Source organism: Passer domesticus, chromosome Z (genome assembly GCF_036417665.1).
Source record: "Passer domesticus isolate bPasDom1 chromosome Z, bPasDom1.hap1, whole genome shotgun sequence".
NCBI lineage: Eukaryota > Metazoa > Chordata > Aves > Passeriformes > Passeridae > Passer > Passer domesticus.
In genome coordinates, this window is record NC_087512.1 from 45877102 (window position 1) to 45899072 (window position 21971).

Here is a 21971-nt window from a genome sequence, read left to right on the forward strand (position 1 = left end):
AAGGTGAAGCTCAAACACTGCTGATTTCAAAGAGCAGAGATGCTTATTAAGATGCTGTATAAATCAAAGTCAGTTCTATTTTTACATTTTTAAAAAAATAGAAAGATTCAGCTGAATGCACAGCCTCTTGGCTGGCTTGTAGAAGAGGCAGTGATTTCCAGTAAATAACAGCTGATGTATTCTCCATTTTTGAAGCGGTTTATTCCTAAGTCACAGGGATTCATACCCATCCTTCTTTTTGCGCATGTTCCACGCTGGTTGGTTGTGTGGATGGATTAACTGTGACAAGCTGTGACATCAGCAGAGGCTGGATGCTGCCTGGCTCTGTGATTTTGTAATGCATCCTCCTCTTACTGCTGGGCTGACTCATTCCTGCTGTAGGGTGACTGAATTGTGCAAAGCGTGGGCCAGCACCGACTGAAGTGGTGGGCATTGTGCTTCTCTGCAGAGGCTGTGCCTTAATTGTAAAGCAAGAAGATTTTCAAACCCCACTTACACAAATGATAGAGCTGAGAAGCAAACGCAGAAAAATATTAATGTTAATAAATAGACACAGAAGTGGTGAAATACACAGGTTATTTAGTGTGGGTGTGATAGTCTCTGGCCTTTGAAGAAGCCTCTGTTTTAGGTTTTTAGTCAGCAAGGCATGTGAAAAACACAGGCTGTGTTTTGTCTGGGGACGACAGGGAGGAAGAATCAGTGTTCGTCAGCCTGAAAACTATCAAGTTATCATGGTTATTTTGTGAACATGAGCCAATTTACCTGTAATGATCATGGGAAGTGAGAGCAAGTGGAACAAGAAGAGGGTGGAAGCAGTTCTAGTGTGAACGAGTACTATATTGTTAGTTTCCACTCAATTCAGGAGGGGGAAGTGTTGTTTATTAATAATCCAGGAGTCTACTGATTTCTTAGTTGTTGATCTTGTACTTAAACCTGAAATACCAGACTGGTAGATTTTTTGGTTGACACTGGCAAGACACTGGCAAGACCTGAAGAGAATTCCTGAGAATTCAGCCTCTGGAAAGGTGAATGTTAATGTTAATGAGGGTTATTCGGCCCTTTGCATACTCTGAGGTAACATTTCAGTAGCTCACAGTTCCTTAGGATCTGCTTTTAAGGTCCAGAGGTTTCTAAAGTACTCAGCAGAACAAGAAGCTTATGTAGACAGTTGGTGGGTTTGGAGCAAACAAAGTCTTTGTAAAAACCTGACCTTTAAACTGGCTTCATTTCATTCCTCATAGCTGCAAAAGTAATTACAAAAACGAAGGAGGTGGGAACCTTTTGTGTTGTAAGAGGCGCTTTGGAGGACAGCAAGTTTCCATTCTGAAAAAAACTTGCTGACACTTTCTGTCCAAAGCTTTTGACCTTCATCTTGTAGATGCTCTCCTCTTAAGCTTGCATGCTTCCTTGTCCATTTAACAGCATGTTCTGGCTAAAAGCAGGACAGGTACTTCTGAAGACCATTCCTTCTGGGGCACCTTGTAGTAGAAAGAATTTGAAATGGCATAGATTACTGTTGTTTGTTCCCCCAACAGTTACTGTTGTGGGAACCTTTGGAAGTTTATTGTTTGCTTGCAGTGAACAGCTTGACTTTAGACACTAATGTCCTTTCCAGGGTAGATGGACACTCTTGTGTGTTCTGGAGTTTTACGATCCATGAAATGACATAATGGATTCTAGAAAGGTGGCAAGCAATATTTTGGGACAGTGTATCTATGGACACTCTTTATAGCAGTCACTTACTTCAAGAGCTGTTTTTACTTCATTTAGTCTTGAGAGGGGGAATTTAATTATCATGCATATTTACATTCATTGAGAGCAATGGTGATGGTGTTACCATTGGTCCACATCCTGGACCTGGACACTGGACAAGAGTGCTTGCAGGAACCCCCTTGCAAGGGTGGGCAAATTGGTCTGGCACACAGCTAAGGATCTTTATCAAATGAATAATGGTATGTAATATGATCATTATCTCAGCAGAAGTACTAGATACTGCCATAGCAAGGTGGTCTTTTACACTGCACTGTTGCTTCTCTAAGATTGTAACACAGGAAACCTTCATTGGAGAACGGGGTTTTTTAGGTGACTCCTTCCAAATGTGAGGTTGGCCAACAGCCTGCTGAAAAATTTACTGGTGTGAGTTGCATCTCTCCTCTGCTACCACCTTGTACCAGTTTTCTGTCCCTGCTTCTTGACTACATTTGAAACTAGGTGAGCAATCTTTCCAAGCAGAAGCTCCCAATGAGGATGTCAGCAGGCTGTGTTGCTGTGGGAGTTAGCCAGCCACTAAGGCCAATCTGCCCAAAGAGAGGCTATTCTCAGACACTGATGAAAGCAAGCCAGATTATGTCAGCTTTGGTGTGTGTGGTAGCTGTGTTTACCAGAAACATGAAAGGGAGACCACACTAGCTGAATGAGAATGTCAGAGATGAGGATGAGTGCTATTCTAGTATATTGATATTTCCCAGCCATCCTTAATCCTAGGCTCTCTTCAATAGAGTATCTCTGTTGATGGTTACCCTGCATGGTACATTTTTGTTCCTGAACGAGCTGTGACCTACTGACAGGGGTCAGCCACAAGGCTTCCTGTCCCAGGCGATTTAATTCAGTACGTCAGTAAAGTCTGATAAAGTTAGCTTGACGTGTTATCAGAGATTCAGTACTTGACTGAAGATCACTTGGAATGGAAACACTCCCTGCATGTGGTTTTTGTTCTCTCTTTTCTCTAGATAAGATATTTGGTCCAATGTCTGTGTGTGCACATGTTTTCCAGGGCATGTAACTATGTTCCTGGACAGGATCAATGCAGGGCAGAAGAGAAGCAACAGATGCTGGGCACAGGAGGGAAGCAATAGCTGTAGGCTAAGGAGTAGTATCTGCAGCTGTGGTAGCTGGAGCAGATCTGGCTGTGATGCAAGGTGCCAGCAGCTAAAGCTATCTTACCTCTGCCCTCCCAAGGGATTGAGTTTGTGAATGAGAGTGGGCTGAAAGTGGCATGGATAAGAAGCATGAGTATCTTAAAACACTCTGGCAAGCTGTCTAGTGCTACCTATGCATCTGAAAAGAATTTCCCCCTATACTTGAAAAAACTTTACTTCAGTAATAAGAGGTAGTGGAAAGCAGTTAAGATGGGCATGTAACCTTTGATTCAGCAAAGTATTGCCCAGGAAGCAAACCTTTCCTAGGAAGGGAGCAACCAGATTTTGTGACAACCAGCAGACACCCCTTTGTACTCCTCACTGCTCTTCATGTTCACAGCATGATTGTTGCTCCCAAGAGGCAGCTCATGAGTCTGGAACTAAGACCATGATACAGACTGGAAAGGTTCCTCGCCAGCAGGTAACAGTCTCTGGAATATAGCAGTCTCAGACCTGGTGCTTCTGTGGGCATTGGTGCCAGGATGCCAGTAAATATGCTTTAGTGTAGTTGTTTATAATGACTGAAGATGAAGAAAGTCTATCTGGCAAGCTTCCCAGAAAAATCCCAGCTGAGGAACAGTTGAAAGCCAGCCACAGACAGGACAGTGACTGCTGCTTGACATTCAAAATACCTGACAGCAAACAATGAACAACCGTAGTCTTGCAAGCCCTCAAAAGGAATTATAAGTACATAACCTTCTGAGTGCTTGTAAATGAAGGCAGTGGTGTCTAGAAAATGACAGAAATATTCGAAGAGGAGCAGGCAAAAAGTAGATCGTGAAATTCTGTGGGCTTGCAATCAAGAGCCCAATTATAGGTACATGATGTTCCACCAACAGTTTAGATGTAAAAAGATGTTTTGAACAGCTTTGGCCATGGATTTATCCTCTGCCATGGATTTACCTTGTCACGTGATCTGGTCTTCAGTGTCCTAAAATTGTCTTCAGAGCACTCCTGGCAAGGCCCTGGCAGTTAAGCCAATGTTGTCCATGCAGAACATTTGCAAATAGTACCAGTTTCTGTGCCTCAAGTGCAACAGTCAGTATGGCTTCCAGTCACTACATGGCAGGCAACCATGCAACCCAGATTCTAGCGGCTACTCTATGTGCTGTAAAATAATTCATCGATCTCACATCAGGAATGTAGTATAGGTAAGGATAAGATCAAAATCTGAGCAAGTGTCAATTCTGTCAGTCAAGTAATCATTTTATTAATGAGAGCATATTGTCTGGTTCACGTGGTGGGAAGAAGAGATTCTTATAAAGTGACAGGTCAGCCAAAGAACATAAGATGTGCCTCTACACCTACATGCATAACAAAAGATCTTGTGTACTGTCACTCAGTCGTGGTTGGCAGTGGCATCCTGTTTTAAATGTGTTACATAATTGGTACAGTCAGAAAAATGTAAATGTCGTGGGATCTTAAGTGTACAGGCATCAAATACAAGGTTTTATTTATGGCTATATTTTATATGCTTATTTATGATTATATTTTCAAATAATGGTGGGTAGACCTTAGACTGAAGCCAGGAAGACCCTAGTTCCTTTGCGTTTATCTGTATGGCATTATTAACTTTTTACAAGACAGTGTAGTTAATAATTCTTACGCACACTGACTGTAAGTGTGCATGTAAGCAAATTATTCAATAGAACACAGGGTACAACTGGAAATAGTTAATGGATCTGAGGGAGCAGAACTAGTTTTAGCAAAAAAAAAAAAAATTGCCTTTGAACTTTGAAATAGGACTTTTTTTTAAAACCTCTGTCTAAGCAAAAAACACCCAGGTTCCAAATGGCCATTCTTTAGTTCAACAGTAACTTTTAAAATACTTTTAAGTCTACTAAAACAAATAAATTTCTTTATGCTATTTGCTTCTTGTACAGCTGCACCATTTGATTTGGGCAGGAACCCTAAGCCCCTCAGTGACTGCATACATGACAGTTTCTGTCATGGTGGGACATGCTTTAAAAAGAAAAAACCTGCTTCAGGTCTTTGGGAAAAGAGTGTGACCGTGCTGGGGCTAAGACTGTGTGCTTTGTTACATAACATGTGGAGGTGGCATAGTGGATATGGCCTATGTTACACTTACTTTGCCCGCCTTGTCTTCCTCTTCTAGATCCTGAGATCTAGATCAGAGATTTGTCCTCTTCATATGGCACAATTCCCTTATTTTTTCACTAGGCAGTTCTGTCAGCCCTTCTTAATTCTCTGAGAATTTGAAACTGCTCTTACAGATTCTTCACTAAAACCTTTCTTTGACAAGGAAGCACAGAAGAAAGGGCCTCCATTAAAGAGACTCAGAAATGCTTGGAGAAGTACAGAAAGAAGCAACTTGTCACTCTGAGCACGGAACCCAGCAATGATTTAAGAGCTCTGCTGATGTCCCCCTTCTCATGTTTAATCCTGTTTGCTTGTCATGTTTTGCAAGAACTGTGATTGTCTCTCTCCCTTCCATCTTACCGGCAGCATTGCATCTGTAGTTTACTTGTATAGCTTTCCACCCAAGCAAAGTGCCTAGGAAAGAGCAGGCAAGACTTCAGGAGAAGTGGTCAGGCTTCACTGTACCAGAAAAAATAGTTGTACTGCCCCAGCATGGTTGGAGAAATCAGCCTTGAGAGGGGTTGCCAAGGCTTCATGCAGTGCCGCTGTGTGACTGGGGCTGGACTTATGTCAAGGGTGCTTAAAACGCCTTTTGCTCAGGTCATACTGAGGCCAGAATTTGGCCACCAGGCCAAGGCTGTTTCTTGGGCGAAACAGCAGTAAGTCACACTAACAAAATGTTCTCAACAGAAGTTCATTGTAAATTCTTATTTGGCACTTCATACTGGCAAAAATTCTCCATCCCTTTCAGATTTCAGTTAAATCAGGCCATAAGTTCAGAAGTTGTGGGAAATTGACCTGCATAGTACCTTGTATTTATTTCTACTGGATGACAGGCAAGAAAATCCTTTCAGCATTTTAAAGCAAATCTTCTAGTGTATCACATATAAATTGCAAATGCCATTTTTCATCCCCTGGATAAAAGAATTCTACTGTTCCCATCCATGTGCATGTCCACATTTTGGTACCTGTGTTCCTTCAAGATTCCTTGACACAAGGGAATGCATCATAGGGTGCTAAGTTTTTGAATGCATTTATTCAAAGCTGGATGGAAGATCTGCTGCCTGAGATCCTGGAAGTACAGGAGAAATATTAAGCAGATGCTTACAATGAAGTAAAAATTACAGACATTTTGGGCATAAATTCAGCATTCTTTGAAAGATAGAAAGTTATTTTTCATCTGGACCTAATAGATATATAGCACTTCCATAAGGAGTGCTACTAAGTAATCTATATATATATATATCTATACTGCAGATTAGGAGTACTTTAAGAAAGACTGCATATGAGGCAGTGTGAAAAGAGCTGGCCTAGCAGTGGGTAATCCAATGAAAACTGAAAAAACAACTTAAGCCAAAAAAGAAAATCTATGTAAATTTTACTTCAGCAGAGAGTTAAAAATCTTAATATTCTGTGAAAAAACAGAATTCAGCAAGCAGACCTGTATATTAGATTGCTTCTATTGCTGCTGAAGTCAGTAAAGGGCATGGATTAGGCAAGAGACATGACTTGCTTATGGTGAACACCTGTTATTTTAGAGAAAGGAAGTTTGTGTACAATTCCAAGAACCCAAGTCTTACGCAAATTTTGAGAAGGAAGCCATCTGACTCATTATCTACTAATCTAAGTTCTATCTTTGCCATAATATTTACACTTGTGGTTTTATTGCCTTTTTTCTTCAGAGTGGTGAATGGCAAACTTAACTACGATTTTACTGCCCTGGACAACCTTATGGATTGGCTGTGGGAAAATAAGCTGATTCCAGGTAAGGGCAGCTCCCTGCTTCCACAGCTTGGTATATCTGTTCGTTCATCTTGTACAATCATTAGAATATTCTTAGAAAGCTTTTCCAAAGCTGGTTTTGATAAAAGATTCATTATTTACCGATTTTCCTTTACATCATGTCCCAGCGTGAGAAAAAGGATATTACAGCAATTAAGACAACACAATTTTTGTTTTTCATTGCCTTTAAAGGCAGTTTCAGATGGTTGTATTTGTAAATGAGATCTCTTGAAGAGAATATTGTACCCATTGACATATACCTAAAAGGGCCAGAGAAGCAGATAGTCCAGGTATAACTTCCTATAAATTTATGCAAACATCCACTTTTCAAGTTTCCTCTGAGCCCTGCATTTATGTTAACAACTCCTAGCTTTGACTACTATAGTCATTGACAAGTAACAAGTAAACAACCTCAAATCTGAAGTATTTCTGGTTGGAACATGTGAAAACAGAAAAGAGAACCCATTTAGTGATGCTTCCTCATTAACAAGTTTGTTTCAGATGATGTGATAACCCTTCATTAATAAAAATGAGATAGCATTCACAAAAAAAGGAGACCAATTTCATATGTCTTTTTTAGGATTTGAATTAATGGGGAACCCATCAGGATATTTTTTAGATTTTGAAGATAAAGAACATGTAGCACAGTGGAGAAACTTAATTACTGTTCTGGCCAGGAGATACATAGGTAAGTTAAAGAAAGAAAAGCCTTGTTATTTGTTCTGTTGTAATCCTTTTTATCGACTTCAAAAAGGTCTGTGTATTGTGATCAGTTTCAAGACCTTGGATTTCAACACAAAATCAGAAAACAAACATGCCAGAACAGACCATGGAGACCATGGGATAATATTCCCTCTTTTTACTGATCTGTGGCCAACATCCAGAATGAACAGAGTGTTTTGGGTAGCACATTTGGCCTGCCTTGACTTTTAACCTTGTTACATTGTTGTGGTTGTAATCTACCAGCTTTCACTGGAGCATGATAACCTGAGCACTTCTTGTATGCCAGCTTCAAATATTTCTAATAAAGCAGAAGGCTCAACCTGAATTAAGGGTAGGTGAGCGCCCTAATCCCAAAGCTGTAAGTTGCCTCCTCTCACCTTTCATCTTTTTCAAATATTGCTGCATTTCATCAAAAATGAGAGATCATTTTTAATCTCACAAATTACATTTCCCTCATTATTAAAAATGAGGGAAGTGATCTAGTGATAGTTCTGGGTGCTGAGCCTCACCTGCAGCCTGAACTAATAGTGTTGTCTGTATAAGTCACTTATTGATAGTATTGTCTGGATATGCAGGTCACTGATAAATGAGGCCTCTCTTACAGATAGGTATGGATTGGAGCATGTTGCTAAATGGAATTTTGAGACATGGAATGAACCAGACCACCACGACTTTGACAATGTGTCTATGACAGTAAAAGGTGAGCATGTTTTGGAGCACTGCTGAGTGTGGTAAAGTGACACAGGTGTATGGGGTGAGCAGAGGGGTGACAGTGAGGTGCAAGTTGTACTGACAAAGAAGTAAGGTAGACAGCAGTGATAAGGAATGTGGCAGGTACATCAAATCTGTTTTGCTAAGGTCATGTTAGTGGCTACACTTTATTCGCAATTTGGGTATCAGGGGTTGTGGCACAGAAAAAAAAAACAAAACAGGAGTTATACTAAGAAGATGCAGTTCATTAATTGCATATAAAATACAGTTAGTAGCAGTAAGGGGGAGAAGAGTGGAATAAGAGGAAAACTCCTCACTGAAGCTGCCTGCTTTGGGAACATGCCCATACAAGACCTTTAGAAGAACCTTGTGAAGGCAGCTGAAGTTTTGATGTCTTCTTGTGTTGTCAGTGCATAGGAAAGGGTAGTCCCAGTTTGTGAGGCCTTGCAAATAAATCAAGTAACAGGGTTATAATATCTCCTTGTAGTTTTAGATCCAGTTTCTGTTTTGAGTTATCATCTTTGATATATCCGTCTGCTTGGACTTCAGGGTTTCTCAACTATTATGATGCTTGTTCAGAAGGATTAAGAGCAGCCAGTCCTTTTCTAAAATTTGGAGGGCCTGGGGATTCCTTCCATCCCTTACCCAAGTCACCCATGTGTTGGAGTCTTCTGTGTCATTGCTACAATGGGACCAACTTCTTCACAGGGGAGACCGGTGTAAGGCTGGATTACATCTCTCTCCATAAGAAGGTTAGTCCAAGATTTCAGTTTAAAGCCATTTTTTTCAATAAGTTCAATCAAAGTTATGTTTTGTTCTGATTTACAAAGTTGATGATGATGATGTATGTCCAGCCTATAGCAGGAAGCACAGCTACCTATTCTTGCAAAATTTTGAAGATGTTCAGTTACAAGACTTTAACTGAAAACAAATTTGTTTTTGCCTAATTCCCAAAGGGAAACAACTCTTCTACTTCTTTTTCATTTTATATTCTAGGAGGAGCTCATGCAAGTAGCACATGCAGTAGTAGATGAGGTAAAAATACTAATTTCGTTGGTCTACAGCAGCTTGGTGACCAAGGAATGTGTTTTCAGAATGTGTTTTATGTTTATGACTTTAAATTATGTCTGTATGTTTACCACTTTTTTCTCATTACCACTAAGCAGATATGAAATATTGTTGCAGGGAGATGGGAATTCTCTCTACATCTTGCAACAAGAAATAGAAGCAGTTCAACAAATTCAGAAGCTGTTTCCAGGTTTTTCTTCTGTTGCCATATATAATGATGAAGCAGATCCAATGGTTGGATGGTCCATTCCACAGCTCTGGCGAGCTGATGTGACCTATGCAGCTATGGTTGTAAAGGTAATAGTTCATTGGTAGTTTTGGCACAGTAGTGTCCCCTGATATGTTTTTGCAGTTGAAAAAGTAGACTTAGCAGTTAATTTTTAAGCAGCTACTCAGACTAATAGATCCTAAAAAAGGAGATCTCCTTACTGGTACAGTGGGTGTTTCCCTGAATAGTCTGGTTTTAGTAGCTTGATTTATTTTATAAATTTAATTTAATTTTAGTTTTCTTCATCTTTCCTTAAAAAAAAAAAGTCCAACCCAGAACCAAACTGAGAACTTGACAGAGAAGTGCTAGAGAACTGAGTTGCAGAATGTATACAACAGTCCCCCAGTTAGATCCCTGTTGCCAGGATTTTTAGTGAAAAAGCCTCTGCTAGGATTTTTCCCATCCTGAGGAGCTGAGGGCCTCAGGAAAGAAATGTAAACAATAACTATCTGCTGCTGTGGAGTGCCACAGGTGAATCTTCCATTGGTCCATGTGGATTGTTTTCAATTAGTGACCAATCACAGCCACCTGTGCCAAGGCTGTGAGCAGTCACAGGATTTTTGTTATTCATTCCTGTTCTATTCTTGTCTTTGTAGCCTTCTGATCTTCTTCTCTCTGTTCTTTTAGTATAGCTGTAATGTAGTATTTTAGTATAATATATATCATAATAAATCAGCCTTCTGATCAAAATGGAGTCAAGCCTCGTGTCCTCGCACCAGGGGTTGCAGTCTAAGCAAGAGATCCCTCTGATAAGATTACTCCCACACGTGCCCTCTCCATGTAGTACTACTGCGCTGGTGTCAGTACTGCTGGCTGTCACTTCATATATGTGAGAATTATTTCCCAGCTCCTTCAGAATTTTATCCCATCAAGAGACATCAGGTATGATAAAGTGCATTGAGCTCTCAGCGTGGTCCATTCTTTGGTTTGGGATACTGGCTGCACACATGATCTTATTAATTACTGCTAGTGATTACTGATGTTGACCAGAGAAGCAGAAACAGAAGAGAGTGCTCAACATTCCTGCCTCTGCAGTAATTGCAGCCTGGACCCAGAGCGAGCTCAGCTGTTCCCCTGCGTAACAATAACTTCCACTGCGGGCCTGGTCCTTTTGATACCCACTACCTAAAACAGCACGTACAGTCCAAGTGCTCCTGTGCAAAGGAATAATTCCCAAACACAGGAGCATGTATGTCACCCAGAAAGAAGATGCATCTTATCAGCTGCTCCTGAGGAGACAAAGGCTCCCAGTTCTCAGTTCCCTGAGACTGCATATACAAGCCATCTTCACTAAGGCAACAAGTCATTGACTGCATCACAGAGAGTTTTCAAGACAAAATAGCAATCTTTGTAATGATGTGGTGGTATGAAGGGCAAAAGAAAGACACATCCAGTGGAAAATTAACACTTGGTTGTATAGAAGCTGAAGCACTGTTCCTTCAGCAACACAATTGTGAGACTCTTCACTTGTCAGCCTTCTGAAGTTCTGCTTAATTCTGATATTCAGGCACAATCTAATAAGCAGAGAACTTGGGAACCCTGGTGTTTTTTGGGAGAGCAGCATAGCAACGAGTGAAAGACCAGGAGAATTAATTCCAAGTTAGCACCAAGTGGGAAAAATTACTAATTGAGAAACAGAATCCAGGACCAGCTCACTGCTCACTGATACTGATGTAGTGGGTACAAAGTAACTCCAGATTTGGAGAACCATTTAGATTTAATTCAGATGGTAAATCCTGACAGAGGGACTTATTTTGTAGTGCAGTAGACAAGGAGATGTGTTCATTATGAAGAGTTCTAGTATTAATTATTTCAGAGACTTACTATTGCAAAACTATGCAGGTACTTCAGATTTTAGAGTGATTAATATATTACCTAAAGTACAGTTGTTCAAGACTTAAGATAAACAGTTATTTTCTTCACTCTTTTCTAAAAGGCAGAGTAACAGTTCTTTACAGAATGCTGTAAAATTAAAAAAAAACCCAGGGACTACTGCATGTTTGTTAGCTTTTCTACAAGGTGAAGGTTCATTTTCTCTATGACTCTGCAGATAATCATCCAGCACCAAAACTTGCTCATTTCCAAAGCCAACAACACCATCAACTACTCGTTGCTGAGCAATGACAATGCCTTCTTGAGCTACTACCCCCATTACTTCACCCAGCGGACTCTGACAGCGCGTTTTCAGATGAACAACACAAAGCCACCCCATGTCCAGATGGTGCGGAAGCCAGTGCTGACTGCCATGGGCTTGCTGGCACTGCTAGGTATAGTAAAGAGCACCTCAATAACCCCTCTTCCCTGGAAGCTTCCAGCCTAAGAAAGGTAGTTCCAGATATCTCACTATTCATAAATGCATGAGTTCCCCTACTTACTGTTTACTGGCTGTTTTAAGAAAATGAAACTTCATTTCCTCAGACAGATTGATAGCTCAGAAAATATTCCTGAGAGTCTGTTATCTGTTTGATATAATTTACTGCTTTGTTTATACTCTATGTGTGCCAACCACCCATTTTTTGTTGACTGGTACTTCCCTCTTGTGATGCAAGGGGTACATCCCATCAGGCTGCAACTGTCTTTAAGAAATCCCTGTAGCTGGAAGACTCATGCAGCATATTACAGGGAGAACTTCATTCACTGTCACCTGTTTGCATGTTGCTAGCTGAACTGCTAAGCATAAGAACTGCTGTAGTATGTACATACTCTGCTGTTGTGAAATAAATCTGACTGAAGGCTGTAACTGGTAAAATAAGGCAGAACATAGCTCAACCTATGCTCAATCTGTTTGCATGCTTTGACCCTGCAGTTTCTGACACAGGACTGACTAACAGCGATGCTTACAATTGTCACATTTTTTAAAGGAGAAAAGCAGATTTTTGCTGAAGTGAAGATCAGTGGAGATGAAAGTGCTCAAAACAGCACAGTTGGTGTGCTGGCATCTGTGCACACCCCAAGTGAGACACAGCCCTCAGACAGCTGGCAAGCTACAGTACTGATGTATTCAAGTGAGGATAACAGGACTTCATCCAACATCAGCAGTGTCATAATGAATGCCACCCATTTCCCTAAACATAGAGGTAAACAAATATCATGTAGACAGCTCATGTTAAGTCATCTTTAAGACAGATGGAAAAACAACTGGAAAACTTCTACTGAATTGCCTTTTGTCGCAAGAGTGAAATTAATTTTCTAGCTTTCTCTGTCATCTTTTGTGCACTCCTAGATTTTCTGAGATATAATGGTGTCCTTCTTTAAAAGGTTCATTCCTAATGCCTACATTTTGACCCTGCCTTTAATGGCAACTTCCAAGTGCTACCTTTTTGGAAAACTGCTGATCTCAGTGTACTTGTCTGGATATTGTCAGGCAGCAATTTCCTTGATGAGATGACTCCAAGACAGCCAACATGAACACACAATTGCACAGCTGATGCAGTTACCCAACAAATGCATACAAAAAGAGGATTTTGGTACTGGTTGTGGAAGTAGTAGTTTGTAATGTTAACTTGGCAAATGTAAATTGTACAGCCTCATGAGAGTGCTAGCCATGGGACTTCCCAGTGGAAGTCAGGCTCCAAAGTGCCGAAATCACTTTTGACAAGGTAGACTTACATACCTGCTAAATTTATTCTTGTTAATCTTTAAATCCAAGTAAAGAGTTTGCTTCTTTTGTTTGTCTCATCTTCTACAGAGATGGTATATGTGACATATTACATGGATAACAACCAAACCAATCCCTATCTGAAGTGGAAGAACCTAGGAAGCCCTGACTTTCCTTCTCCAGAACAGTTCCAGCAAATAAGGGATGCCGAGGTGTGATTATGTGTTTGCTTGAAGTGTTGTATGGGTAAAGTGCTTGTGAAAAAGACAACAAATCAGGTCTGTAACAAAAATTTCCTTAGCCCACAGTCACTCACTTTTCATATACACACACACAAAAATTCACTTGCGGTCCTGCAGGAAAATGTATCTCATGCACAACTTATGCCTTTGTGTTTGCATTATACAACCTCTTCACTCTGGACCTACCCATAAAATAAGGAGGCACAGTTGCTCTTGGGGAAATTCTGCCTTCTCTCTGAATCTTCAGTGGGCTTTGAGACTTTCTGTTCCATCTCCCCAAGTAAGTCACATGGCCCTGTGTATATTATGGGCATTAGAGAATGGCCAAATTGCTGCATTAGAAAGTTGAAATGAACCCCCTTAATAATAGAAAACAAGCCTCACCTCCCTGAGGTGAAAACTGCCCAGTGCAAGTTCAGAAAACTTGAGGGGCTCACAGGGAGACTGGCAGTTTGCCCTCATCTTCACTAGTGCTGAATGTACCATAGAGATAATTAAGGAGTCAGTCTTCTCTGAGAAGTCCTCTCTTCCCTATGGATGAAAGCCAAGTAGAGATTACTTACTGTATGTGAGCAGCCTGTCACATCAGCTCTCCCTCCCATAGTTTGCCCTATGCATTCAGACTTCCAGGTTAAAAACGGAGGTCATCTTCATCCCCTTCAGGGCCCACAGACAGTACTCACTTTCTGACTTCGGTAATCAGTACTGTGGCTTCTCTTCCCAGTCACCACAACTGACTGTTGGTAAGGCGTGTTGGGATACTGTAGGAGACATCAGCTCTTCCTTAAAAAGGGCAGCAGCAAGATTTTAGATGCTCTTGGCTGTCTGGTACAGCCTCATCCCCAGAGACCAGCTGTGTAGCTGTTGTAGCTAGCAGTAGCTTGCTCTGCGTACTGGAGAGAGATGGGACCATGGTTTGTAAAGACCTCTAGCCTGAAAGGCATGCAAGGGAGGTTACAGAAGTGACAGATTGTGCCTAAGGGCATTTGTGATCAACCCAGCTTGTGAGATGGACAAACCCTCTGTTTCCTGAAGACCTGGAAAACAGGTGAGTATAAAGTCTCTCAGTGTAGAGAACTTTGATGCCTGTAAGCATTAGCAGTACCAGCTCTATTGGAAATTTAGAGTCTTAAAGTAAATACACAGGCACTTTACAACTGGTTTAACAGTTGGTCTTTAAGTGCTGCAATGAAAGATTTTTCACAACGCTATTCTTTGGCTCTGCAGAACCCACTGGTAACAGGTCCATTCCCATTTCCTGAAGCTGGCATCCTGACACTGAAGCAAGACTTTCCTGTTCCCTCAGTCTTTCTTATCCACGTCTGTGCAAGACCCAGATCAGCTCCTGATCAAGTATGTCTTGTATTCTACCATTAGATACATCAAAACTGAAACTGCTTCCTGCCTTAAATCTTAGAAGAAGACCATTTGAGTTCATTTATTGTTAAAAGTGTAAGAATTAGTAAATAAACAATTCTCCTCTCTTCTGATGAGAATACTCTCAAAGATATAATTCAAGATAAAGTACTACATAGCAAATGATAGGAGCCATCACTAAGATGACTGGAAGTTCCCATGGTGGGAAATTCATAAAACAGTACTGCAAAGTGCAGTATCTCTTCAAAAATCACATGGTATGCTACAAGGATTGATAAGTTAATTGACAACTAAAGCTAAAATGGAATCATGGCTGCCATATTAGACATCTGTATCTGCTCATTCAGTCTCACTCATGTTCATCATGGTACCCAGAGCCTCTCAAGGTCCTCTGCAGGGCTGATGAGTGGGAGACATAGGCTGCAAAAAACTACTGAGCCAAGAATTTTGGTTTTACACCTGATCTCAATGGAAAAAAATCAAAGCAAATAATTAGTAATGAAGGATGAACACAGAAATTTGACCTTGCTGATTGGTTTGTACAGATTTTTTACATGGGCTTGTGTTTTTGGACAGGTGACTGGTGTTCGTTTGATCCCTCTCACAAAGGGGCAGGTCATTGTGCTGTGGGATGATGACTGTGTTAAGTCAAAGTAAGTAGCTTTAAAATAAAATTGATGAAAATGAGTTACCAACATACTATTTCCTAAGTTTCCACAGGCCCTACAGAGTTCAAAAATTAATGAAACGTTGCTTCTTTATAGAAGAAGCACTGCACATATAATGAATTTTGTATGAAAAAATGAACTGTAGGACCTGTGTGCACAAACTGTGAAGAGCAGCCCTGCCTAATTTGCTGCCTGATCAAAGGGATCTGCCTGTTGGTCACCAGCATTCAGGGACATTTCTGAGGGTATTCTATTCAGCATACCAGACAGGAAGATGCATGGTAATAGTTATATTACCAGCAGATGCCTAAGTGGGATTTTACACATCTCTGTAAGGGATGTGAACTGGAAGAGAAAACCTCCAGTTGGTTTCTTCAGCAAGCTGGACTCAAGTGGAAACCCTCTGTAGGTGAACTCTGAAAGATGATCCATTGTACAAACAGATTATTGCCTCAGGAAGTAGTGACTTAGATACTTTTCAAGCCAGTCTCCCTAGGTTCTTCATTGTTGATAACCCTGCTGTCTGAGTGAAAGATGCATGACATTTTGTGATGCTGTGTATACCCAAAGCAGCAAGTCAGTCCAGGTGTTTTTCTGAGGGCTGTTGGAGCCCTGATTCTTCCATCCTACATTTGGTAGGCATGACTCAACTGAACATTTCTTATGTCCTTCTTGTTGAAATAGCCCTGATTTTTCATACTATTTGATAGTTCACACATTATCATCATTATCACACATTACAAACCTCTCTGGTTCTCTTTTCTAGGTGTATAAAGACATTTGAAGTGGAATTCTCATCAGATGGAAAAGTGTATCAGCGGATTAATGCCAAAGACACAATATTCACTCTCTGGGTCTACAGTCCAGGTATGGCAAGAATACTCACATTAGGTAATCTGTCATGTGATATTGCCACTCATGAGTGTGTGAACCATTGTTTAGTAACTACTGAAGGTAGGTAACTTGCTAGTAACACACAGTCCCTCACAAATAAGGGTGCATCCCCTTGTTTAGGATCATATTCTTAGTAAGAGACTTACTGTCAAGGACAAGCAGCAATCAACAAGTAGTTATGAGGACATTAGTAGTATGCCATGGGTAATTACTTGTCACAAAAGCCAGTCACTGAGCTGCAGGCCTGGCAAGGTCCTGGAGAAATTAAGGAGCACTTTTGTAGCTGGTGTAAAAAATACAAAATGATAACAAAAAATACTACAAAAAACCATGACCAGGCCTTGCAATAAATGATTGCTTAGATGAAACATCCAAGTGAAGGAAGATACTGATGTTTTATTTGGGTATTTTTTTGTTTATCAGCAGGTGGAGGGTGGTTGTTGTTGGTTTTTTGTTGTTTGTTTTGTTTTTTTCTTTTTTAATCAAATATTGTCTAGTCTGCAACATGATCATCCAACAAACATTGATAATAAGCACTGATGAGAGCTGAGTGAAACACAGATAAACCTTGCTTGTAGTGATGCTATTAAAAAGTGGTTGAGAGATGTTTTTACCAGAAACAAGGGCTTAAAGACTCTTACCCTGCAAAAGTCTTTAACATCAGCAGTGGTGGCTTAATAAAAGTTCAGAGCTATAATTGCAATGTTAGGGTTGCACAGGCATGCAAAGACTGTAAATCATGGCTATGAAAAATGTCTGAAATTATTATTCATTGCCATATTATAATATTATATACCAGTTTCAGTCATTTGTTTCAAAACCAACAGCAATAAAAAAGACTGCTTGAAAAAATATCATGTCTCAGCAGTCCTTATTGCTAGGAACTTCCTCCTTACCCATTATTTCTAGCATTCTTTTTTTTTTTTCCTAGAATAAAACCACTAAAACACATATAAAAATCAATTAATTTGATAAAATACTCCCAAATTTATACTGCTTGTGTGTTCAAAGATTCTGCTAGGGAAAGCTGTGTTCTTTGATCACAGGATAAGCATAAAAAGCAGCAGAACCACAGAAGATCAGCTCACATACCTTTAAAGTAAGCAGTGCTGCTTCCTGAGTAGAGCAGAGGGTTTTCAGTCAGCCTGCGTACTTCTTGTTCTGCTTCTTTGTTGAACCTGTCCCCACATAACCTGTTCCAAAGGCAAAATTCAGGCAGAAAAGTAAGTCAGAAAAAAAAGGAAATTACAATTGTGTGTTGCAGATGTCGCAGCCTTCTTCCAAAGGAACTTGTGGGAAAGCAGTCCTCTAGCTGTACTTGCTAATCCTACTAAGTAGAGAGGACATCCTTGGTGAAACAAGATAAAAAAGTCAGTACTTGGCTATGAGGAATTTGTTAAAATTTTTAATCAGACAGGCACAGACACACTTACGTAGGGTGCAGAACTGATTTCCCCAGCCTGTTCCACGAATCTGCATTTTACAGGAGTAGTGCCTGCTTCACATCCTCCCAGTACCACAGGTGTCAGAGTTTCACAGTGACCATTTCTAACCTTTTCATTTGCAGGAAGATCAGTCTCCGGCTTTTACAGAGTGCGTGCCATTGACTACTGGGGGAAGGCGGGCCTGTCCTCTCTTCCTGTGGGGTACATTGAAGCTTTCAAGTGATGCTGAAGAGTGGTGCCTGGATTGGTGTCAGAGTGGTGTATGTTCCTTGCAAATGACAACTCCCCAGAAAAATAAACTCCTCCCAGGCTGAGGAGGGCGTATGGAAACGACCTGATGAAGTTAGAAACACAATTTAGAAGCTACTGCCCCTGTTAACTCTTCACAGCACAAAAGACAGCATTATCAAACAAGCACAACTGCCAACACAATTGGTGAGAGGCTGCTATAGGATGGGGATTCAGCCTGGTAACTAGGAATTATGGGAATGCATATTTATTATTCCCCTTTTTTCACTGAGCTAATGGCCAGGGCAAGTTAAGATTTATAGAGGTCGCAAACTGTAGCAGGAACAGAACCATGGCTTCACTGTGTGGGTGAGCATGGTAGCAAAGGCACATGGAGGACCTGTCTGAGAGTGAACTGCTTGCCTTAGCTGCCAGTCTGTCTTGACTTTATGGTTTGATGGAAAAGTGCACACCAACAAGACACACTCAGAGCATGAAGTAAAGGATCCCTTCGTTCCTTTGGCTGGTTAGTTACAGTGGGTTGTTTCAGAATGCTTGCCATGTCTTCAGGTGTATGAGGTTTTTCACTCTCTCACAGAGGGGTTTCCACCCAGCTCTCTAAGTATTTCTGACCATTACATGGATGCCAGAGCTGTTTCTCCTAGGCAGAGACAGGGGTATCAACTCATTCTCAGAGGGGAGAAGGCACAGAAAACCCTAGCCTCCAAACTTCCATGCCCTTTCTCTTTTGTGCTTTTGCTCAAGTCACCTGTTTGCACTTTGGCCATCAGCTACTGCCTCTTTGTGATAGAGGCTCTAAACCTGAAAGTCCCTCTTTCTCTCCATTGCTGTCACCTAGCCTGGTGTCCTTCAGCCCTTAGAGCTAACACCTCCCCTCACAGACTGTAAGTGGTCACTCAGCTCTGCATGGCCAGGAGAAAGCTGAAACACTAGTTAGAGCCTTTTGAGTTTTCATGTGACAGGACAGCACACTCTTGAATGTAGTGGGGCTACTACTTAGGACACTTAGGAAATTAACAAAGAACAGTTTGAGCTCCTGTGCTTTGCAAAGCATGTGCACAAGCGTGTGATAGCCCTAGATCACAGGCTACAGATCACCACTGGCTGTGCTTGCAGGTGCCAAACACTTTATGTAAACAGCAAAGTTCCCTGAAATTGCAGGGGTCCTGCTTTATTCTTCCCTTTTCACAACTGGCACAGTTTGAGCTGTGCCTTTAACAGGCTTGCAGAGAGAAGGATAATGCCAGTGAAAACAGCTGGAGTGTTTTCCATAAGAGGAGTGACTTTGTCACACAAACAAATCCCCTACTGCTCTCTTTGCTGACATCAGCCACCTCACCAACATAACAACAAAAACTGCATATTTGATGAAACATTCAGGTCTCAGAAAAAAAGAAGTGCCCAAGTTTGCACAGTAGGAGAGAGCTGAACTACCTCAAATACCCTGGACTCTTACAGCACAGAAAAGAAACATATGTAAAAAGTCAGTGCATGTGAAATGTGGCCTTGTATCTCCTTACTTGCTGGTTACTTGTTCAAGTGCTTTTACTGAAAATTAGCCTTAAAAGATTTATTCTATCACAGAATTCAGATGAAATATTTCTTGCCTCATTTGATGTTTAATAAGGGCACTTGTCATATCCTAGTCCTCCAATTCCTTGTCCAAACAGGTGGAACAGAAAAGGGCCATGGGTCCTACTGAATTGAAAACCCTCTCAATTTAAGGAAAGTTACTGAGACATTCTGCTTGGATGGAGGTAGTAAAAATACATTTTAAACTTGATAATTGCCCCTGAGTGAAGAACCAATGTACACAGTTAACTAAAATCTAGCAGTTAACACATGTTGTTTTGCTAGTGTGAGGTGGAAAAACAAATAAAATTATTTAGGGAAATACTAAGTATAGGGTGTTGAGAGATTTTAGTGTGTCTGGAACAAGAGAAGATGTAAGAACTTGAGTAGACAGTTTAGTGTGTTAGAATGTCCTACCTGAGTAAATGTCCTACCTTCTGCTTTAAAATGTTCCCACCCTGGCAATCAGAATATAGCGGTCGTTATCAAACCAAGGACTATGTACTAGTTACAGGTGTATTAAAAAAAAAAAAAAAGAAAAAAAAAAGAAAAAAGAAGAAACTTAGCTGTAGTGAATAGTATTGATTTTCTTATGCAGGGATGAAAATATATAAATGTGCAAACCATGAAAAATAGAAGATTTCTTCTGAAAATCTTCTTTGCTGCTATGATATAAACTCATTCCTTTAAGAAATGAGCATGTATTAACAATTACAGAGAGAAGAGAAGTTGGTATTTCCAGGTATGAGTTTATTTCTAACAAATTATAAAAGTTTTTGAAATGGCGTTTTCTTTTTTTATCATTTAATGTCTACAGAAAAACGCTATTTACTACTTGAAACTTGAGATTTCTGTAACCATCTGTTGCTGACTCTGATAGTGTTTCCAAAATTGCATGTTTAACTAGTCTCCTCTGTTACATGTAGTGATCAGCCCCCGATTACAGTTTGAATTTTCAGAAGTGCCAAGTATCCATAGCACCAGGTGTGAATAGCAGGTGCTTAGTAGTTCTGTAGTATCATAACCAAAGCAAGGCTGCAGAGTGCTCATGTATGTCTTTTGCTGTTCATTAATCCAAATAAGTATATGTAACTGCAACTGCAACATGGTATTGTTTGCCTGCGCTTCAAACAAAAGCTTGTGAGGCTACTATAACCATTTTGCAACTGAAAGAACCTTTCAACTGAGTATTTTACATTGTTTAATTGTGTATATGCTACATTTGTTACCATCTTTTGTGAGAGCAAATAAAACTGGTTATTAATCTTTCACATGAACCCTGTCAAAACAAGATCTGATCATTGTGTTGTAGAAACTGCTTACAACTCAACTTAATCTTGCAAAGTAAAGACTGTTCTCAAGGACTGTCATGTTTTAACTCCAGCCAGCAACCAAGTACCACGCAGCTGCTTGCTGCGGCTGCCAGCACAAGGGGTAAAATAGCTCGACTTGTGGAAATTCCAGCATTACATATAACTGAAGCATAAAAAATGTCAAGGCTGAAGTAGAAACTTAAATGCACAGATTGCTTCAGTTTACTGCAACTCAGGAAAAACTGGTCAATTTCAAGGTGGTACTACAGCGTCTGATCTCAGGACTTGCCGTGTCCTTGCTGGAGGAGGTTCACTGGTGTGTGAAGGACAATATCCTTGCAGGGTCCCTCCTGCTGTTGCGCAGTCATAGTCTTTCTGCCAGCACTAAAGGACCTTCTGAGGACAAAACAACAGTCCTTTTAATGAATAAACAATTTTTTTATTTTGTCTTGTTAGTGGAAAGTTTGTGCAGGACAGAGATTATTACTTGGGACCTATACACACACTTAAAACTCAGGAATAATAGACTGCTTTTCATGAACCAGCTCAAACAGCAGACAGAAGTTGTCTGCCTCTAGATATACCTGCGATGTTTCATGTTTAACTCAACAGAAGTTCAAGAGAAGTGTAAGTCTCATCAGCATACACTCATGACTGCCTGCCCTAGCCTACCTTGTCTTTCACATTTCCTGCAGTCATTAGAGAGAAATGTGTATGATGTAAGTACCATCTGTTCATTAACTTACCACATCATACAATGAGGACTTGCTTGTGGTCCTGATGGAGACATGATCCCCCAAGTACAATTCCTGGACCATGTGAACTCTATGGTGAATTCAACCAGAATTGCCTCTGTGTTTCTATGATCCTGCAGGCTTTGCCTCATGTGGCTAAGGAGGAATTTCACTGCCTATCTTGTCTGGACAGACTACACCAAGCACAATAAGGATGCACTGGGTCCTGCATGTTTATTGTATCTTCTTGCTACAACTCTCATCTGCTGTGGTCATACAGTTAGTATAACCATAGACATTAAAAATCCC

At 40.6% G+C, this 21971-nt stretch overlaps 2 protein-coding genes and 1 long non-coding RNA gene across 19 annotated transcripts in view; 2 read left to right on the forward strand and 1 right to left on the reverse strand.

Annotated features, from left to right (window-relative positions):
* Positions 1-18039, reverse strand: part of SLC26A1 (solute carrier family 26 member 1) — a 36140-nt gene extending 18101 nt beyond the window's left edge. For 14 of the 17 annotated variants that reach the window (XM_064404827.1, XM_064404822.1, XM_064404814.1 and 11 more), the window contains exons 1-2: positions 17783-17909; positions 17442-17542 (exon numbers count right to left, since the gene is read on the reverse strand). Coding sequence is in view for 1 of the 17 variants with exons in the window: in XM_064404811.1 (XP_064260881.1) it covers positions 17442-17542; positions 17903-17910 (109 nt within the window). In the remaining 16 variants the exon portion in view is untranslated. Of the gene's footprint in view, positions 1-17441; positions 17543-17782 lie in introns of all 17 variants that reach the window. The other 3 variants (XM_064404811.1, XM_064404813.1, XM_064404828.1) reach the window with 3 other exon arrangements.
* The window catches only part of IDUA (alpha-L-iduronidase), a 46532-nt gene extending 25640 nt beyond the window's left edge, over positions 1-20892 (forward strand). Inside the window, exons 3-14 of the mRNA XM_064404829.1 lie at positions 6701-6783; positions 7381-7488; positions 8128-8223; positions 8784-8986; positions 9420-9599; positions 11621-11837; positions 12432-12647; positions 13259-13380; positions 14638-14763; positions 15364-15440; positions 16222-16322; positions 17917-20892. Coding sequence (XP_064260899.1) covers positions 6701-6783; positions 7381-7488; positions 8128-8223; positions 8784-8986; positions 9420-9599; positions 11621-11837; positions 12432-12647; positions 13259-13380; positions 14638-14763; positions 15364-15440; positions 16222-16322; positions 17917-18017 — 1630 coding nt within the window. The 3' untranslated portion in view covers positions 18018-20892. The remainder of the gene's footprint in view (positions 1-6700; positions 6784-7380; positions 7489-8127; positions 8224-8783; positions 8987-9419; positions 9600-11620; positions 11838-12431; positions 12648-13258; positions 13381-14637; positions 14764-15363; positions 15441-16221; positions 16323-17916) is intronic.
* LOC135290833 (uncharacterized) lies at positions 350-6674 on the forward strand. Its single transcript, XR_010353642.1, has 4 exons — positions 350-425; positions 946-2211; positions 3259-3339; positions 6063-6674. It is a non-coding gene; the product is annotated as an uncharacterized LOC135290833 (long non-coding RNA).
* Positions 20893-21971: the final 1079 nt, after the last annotated feature.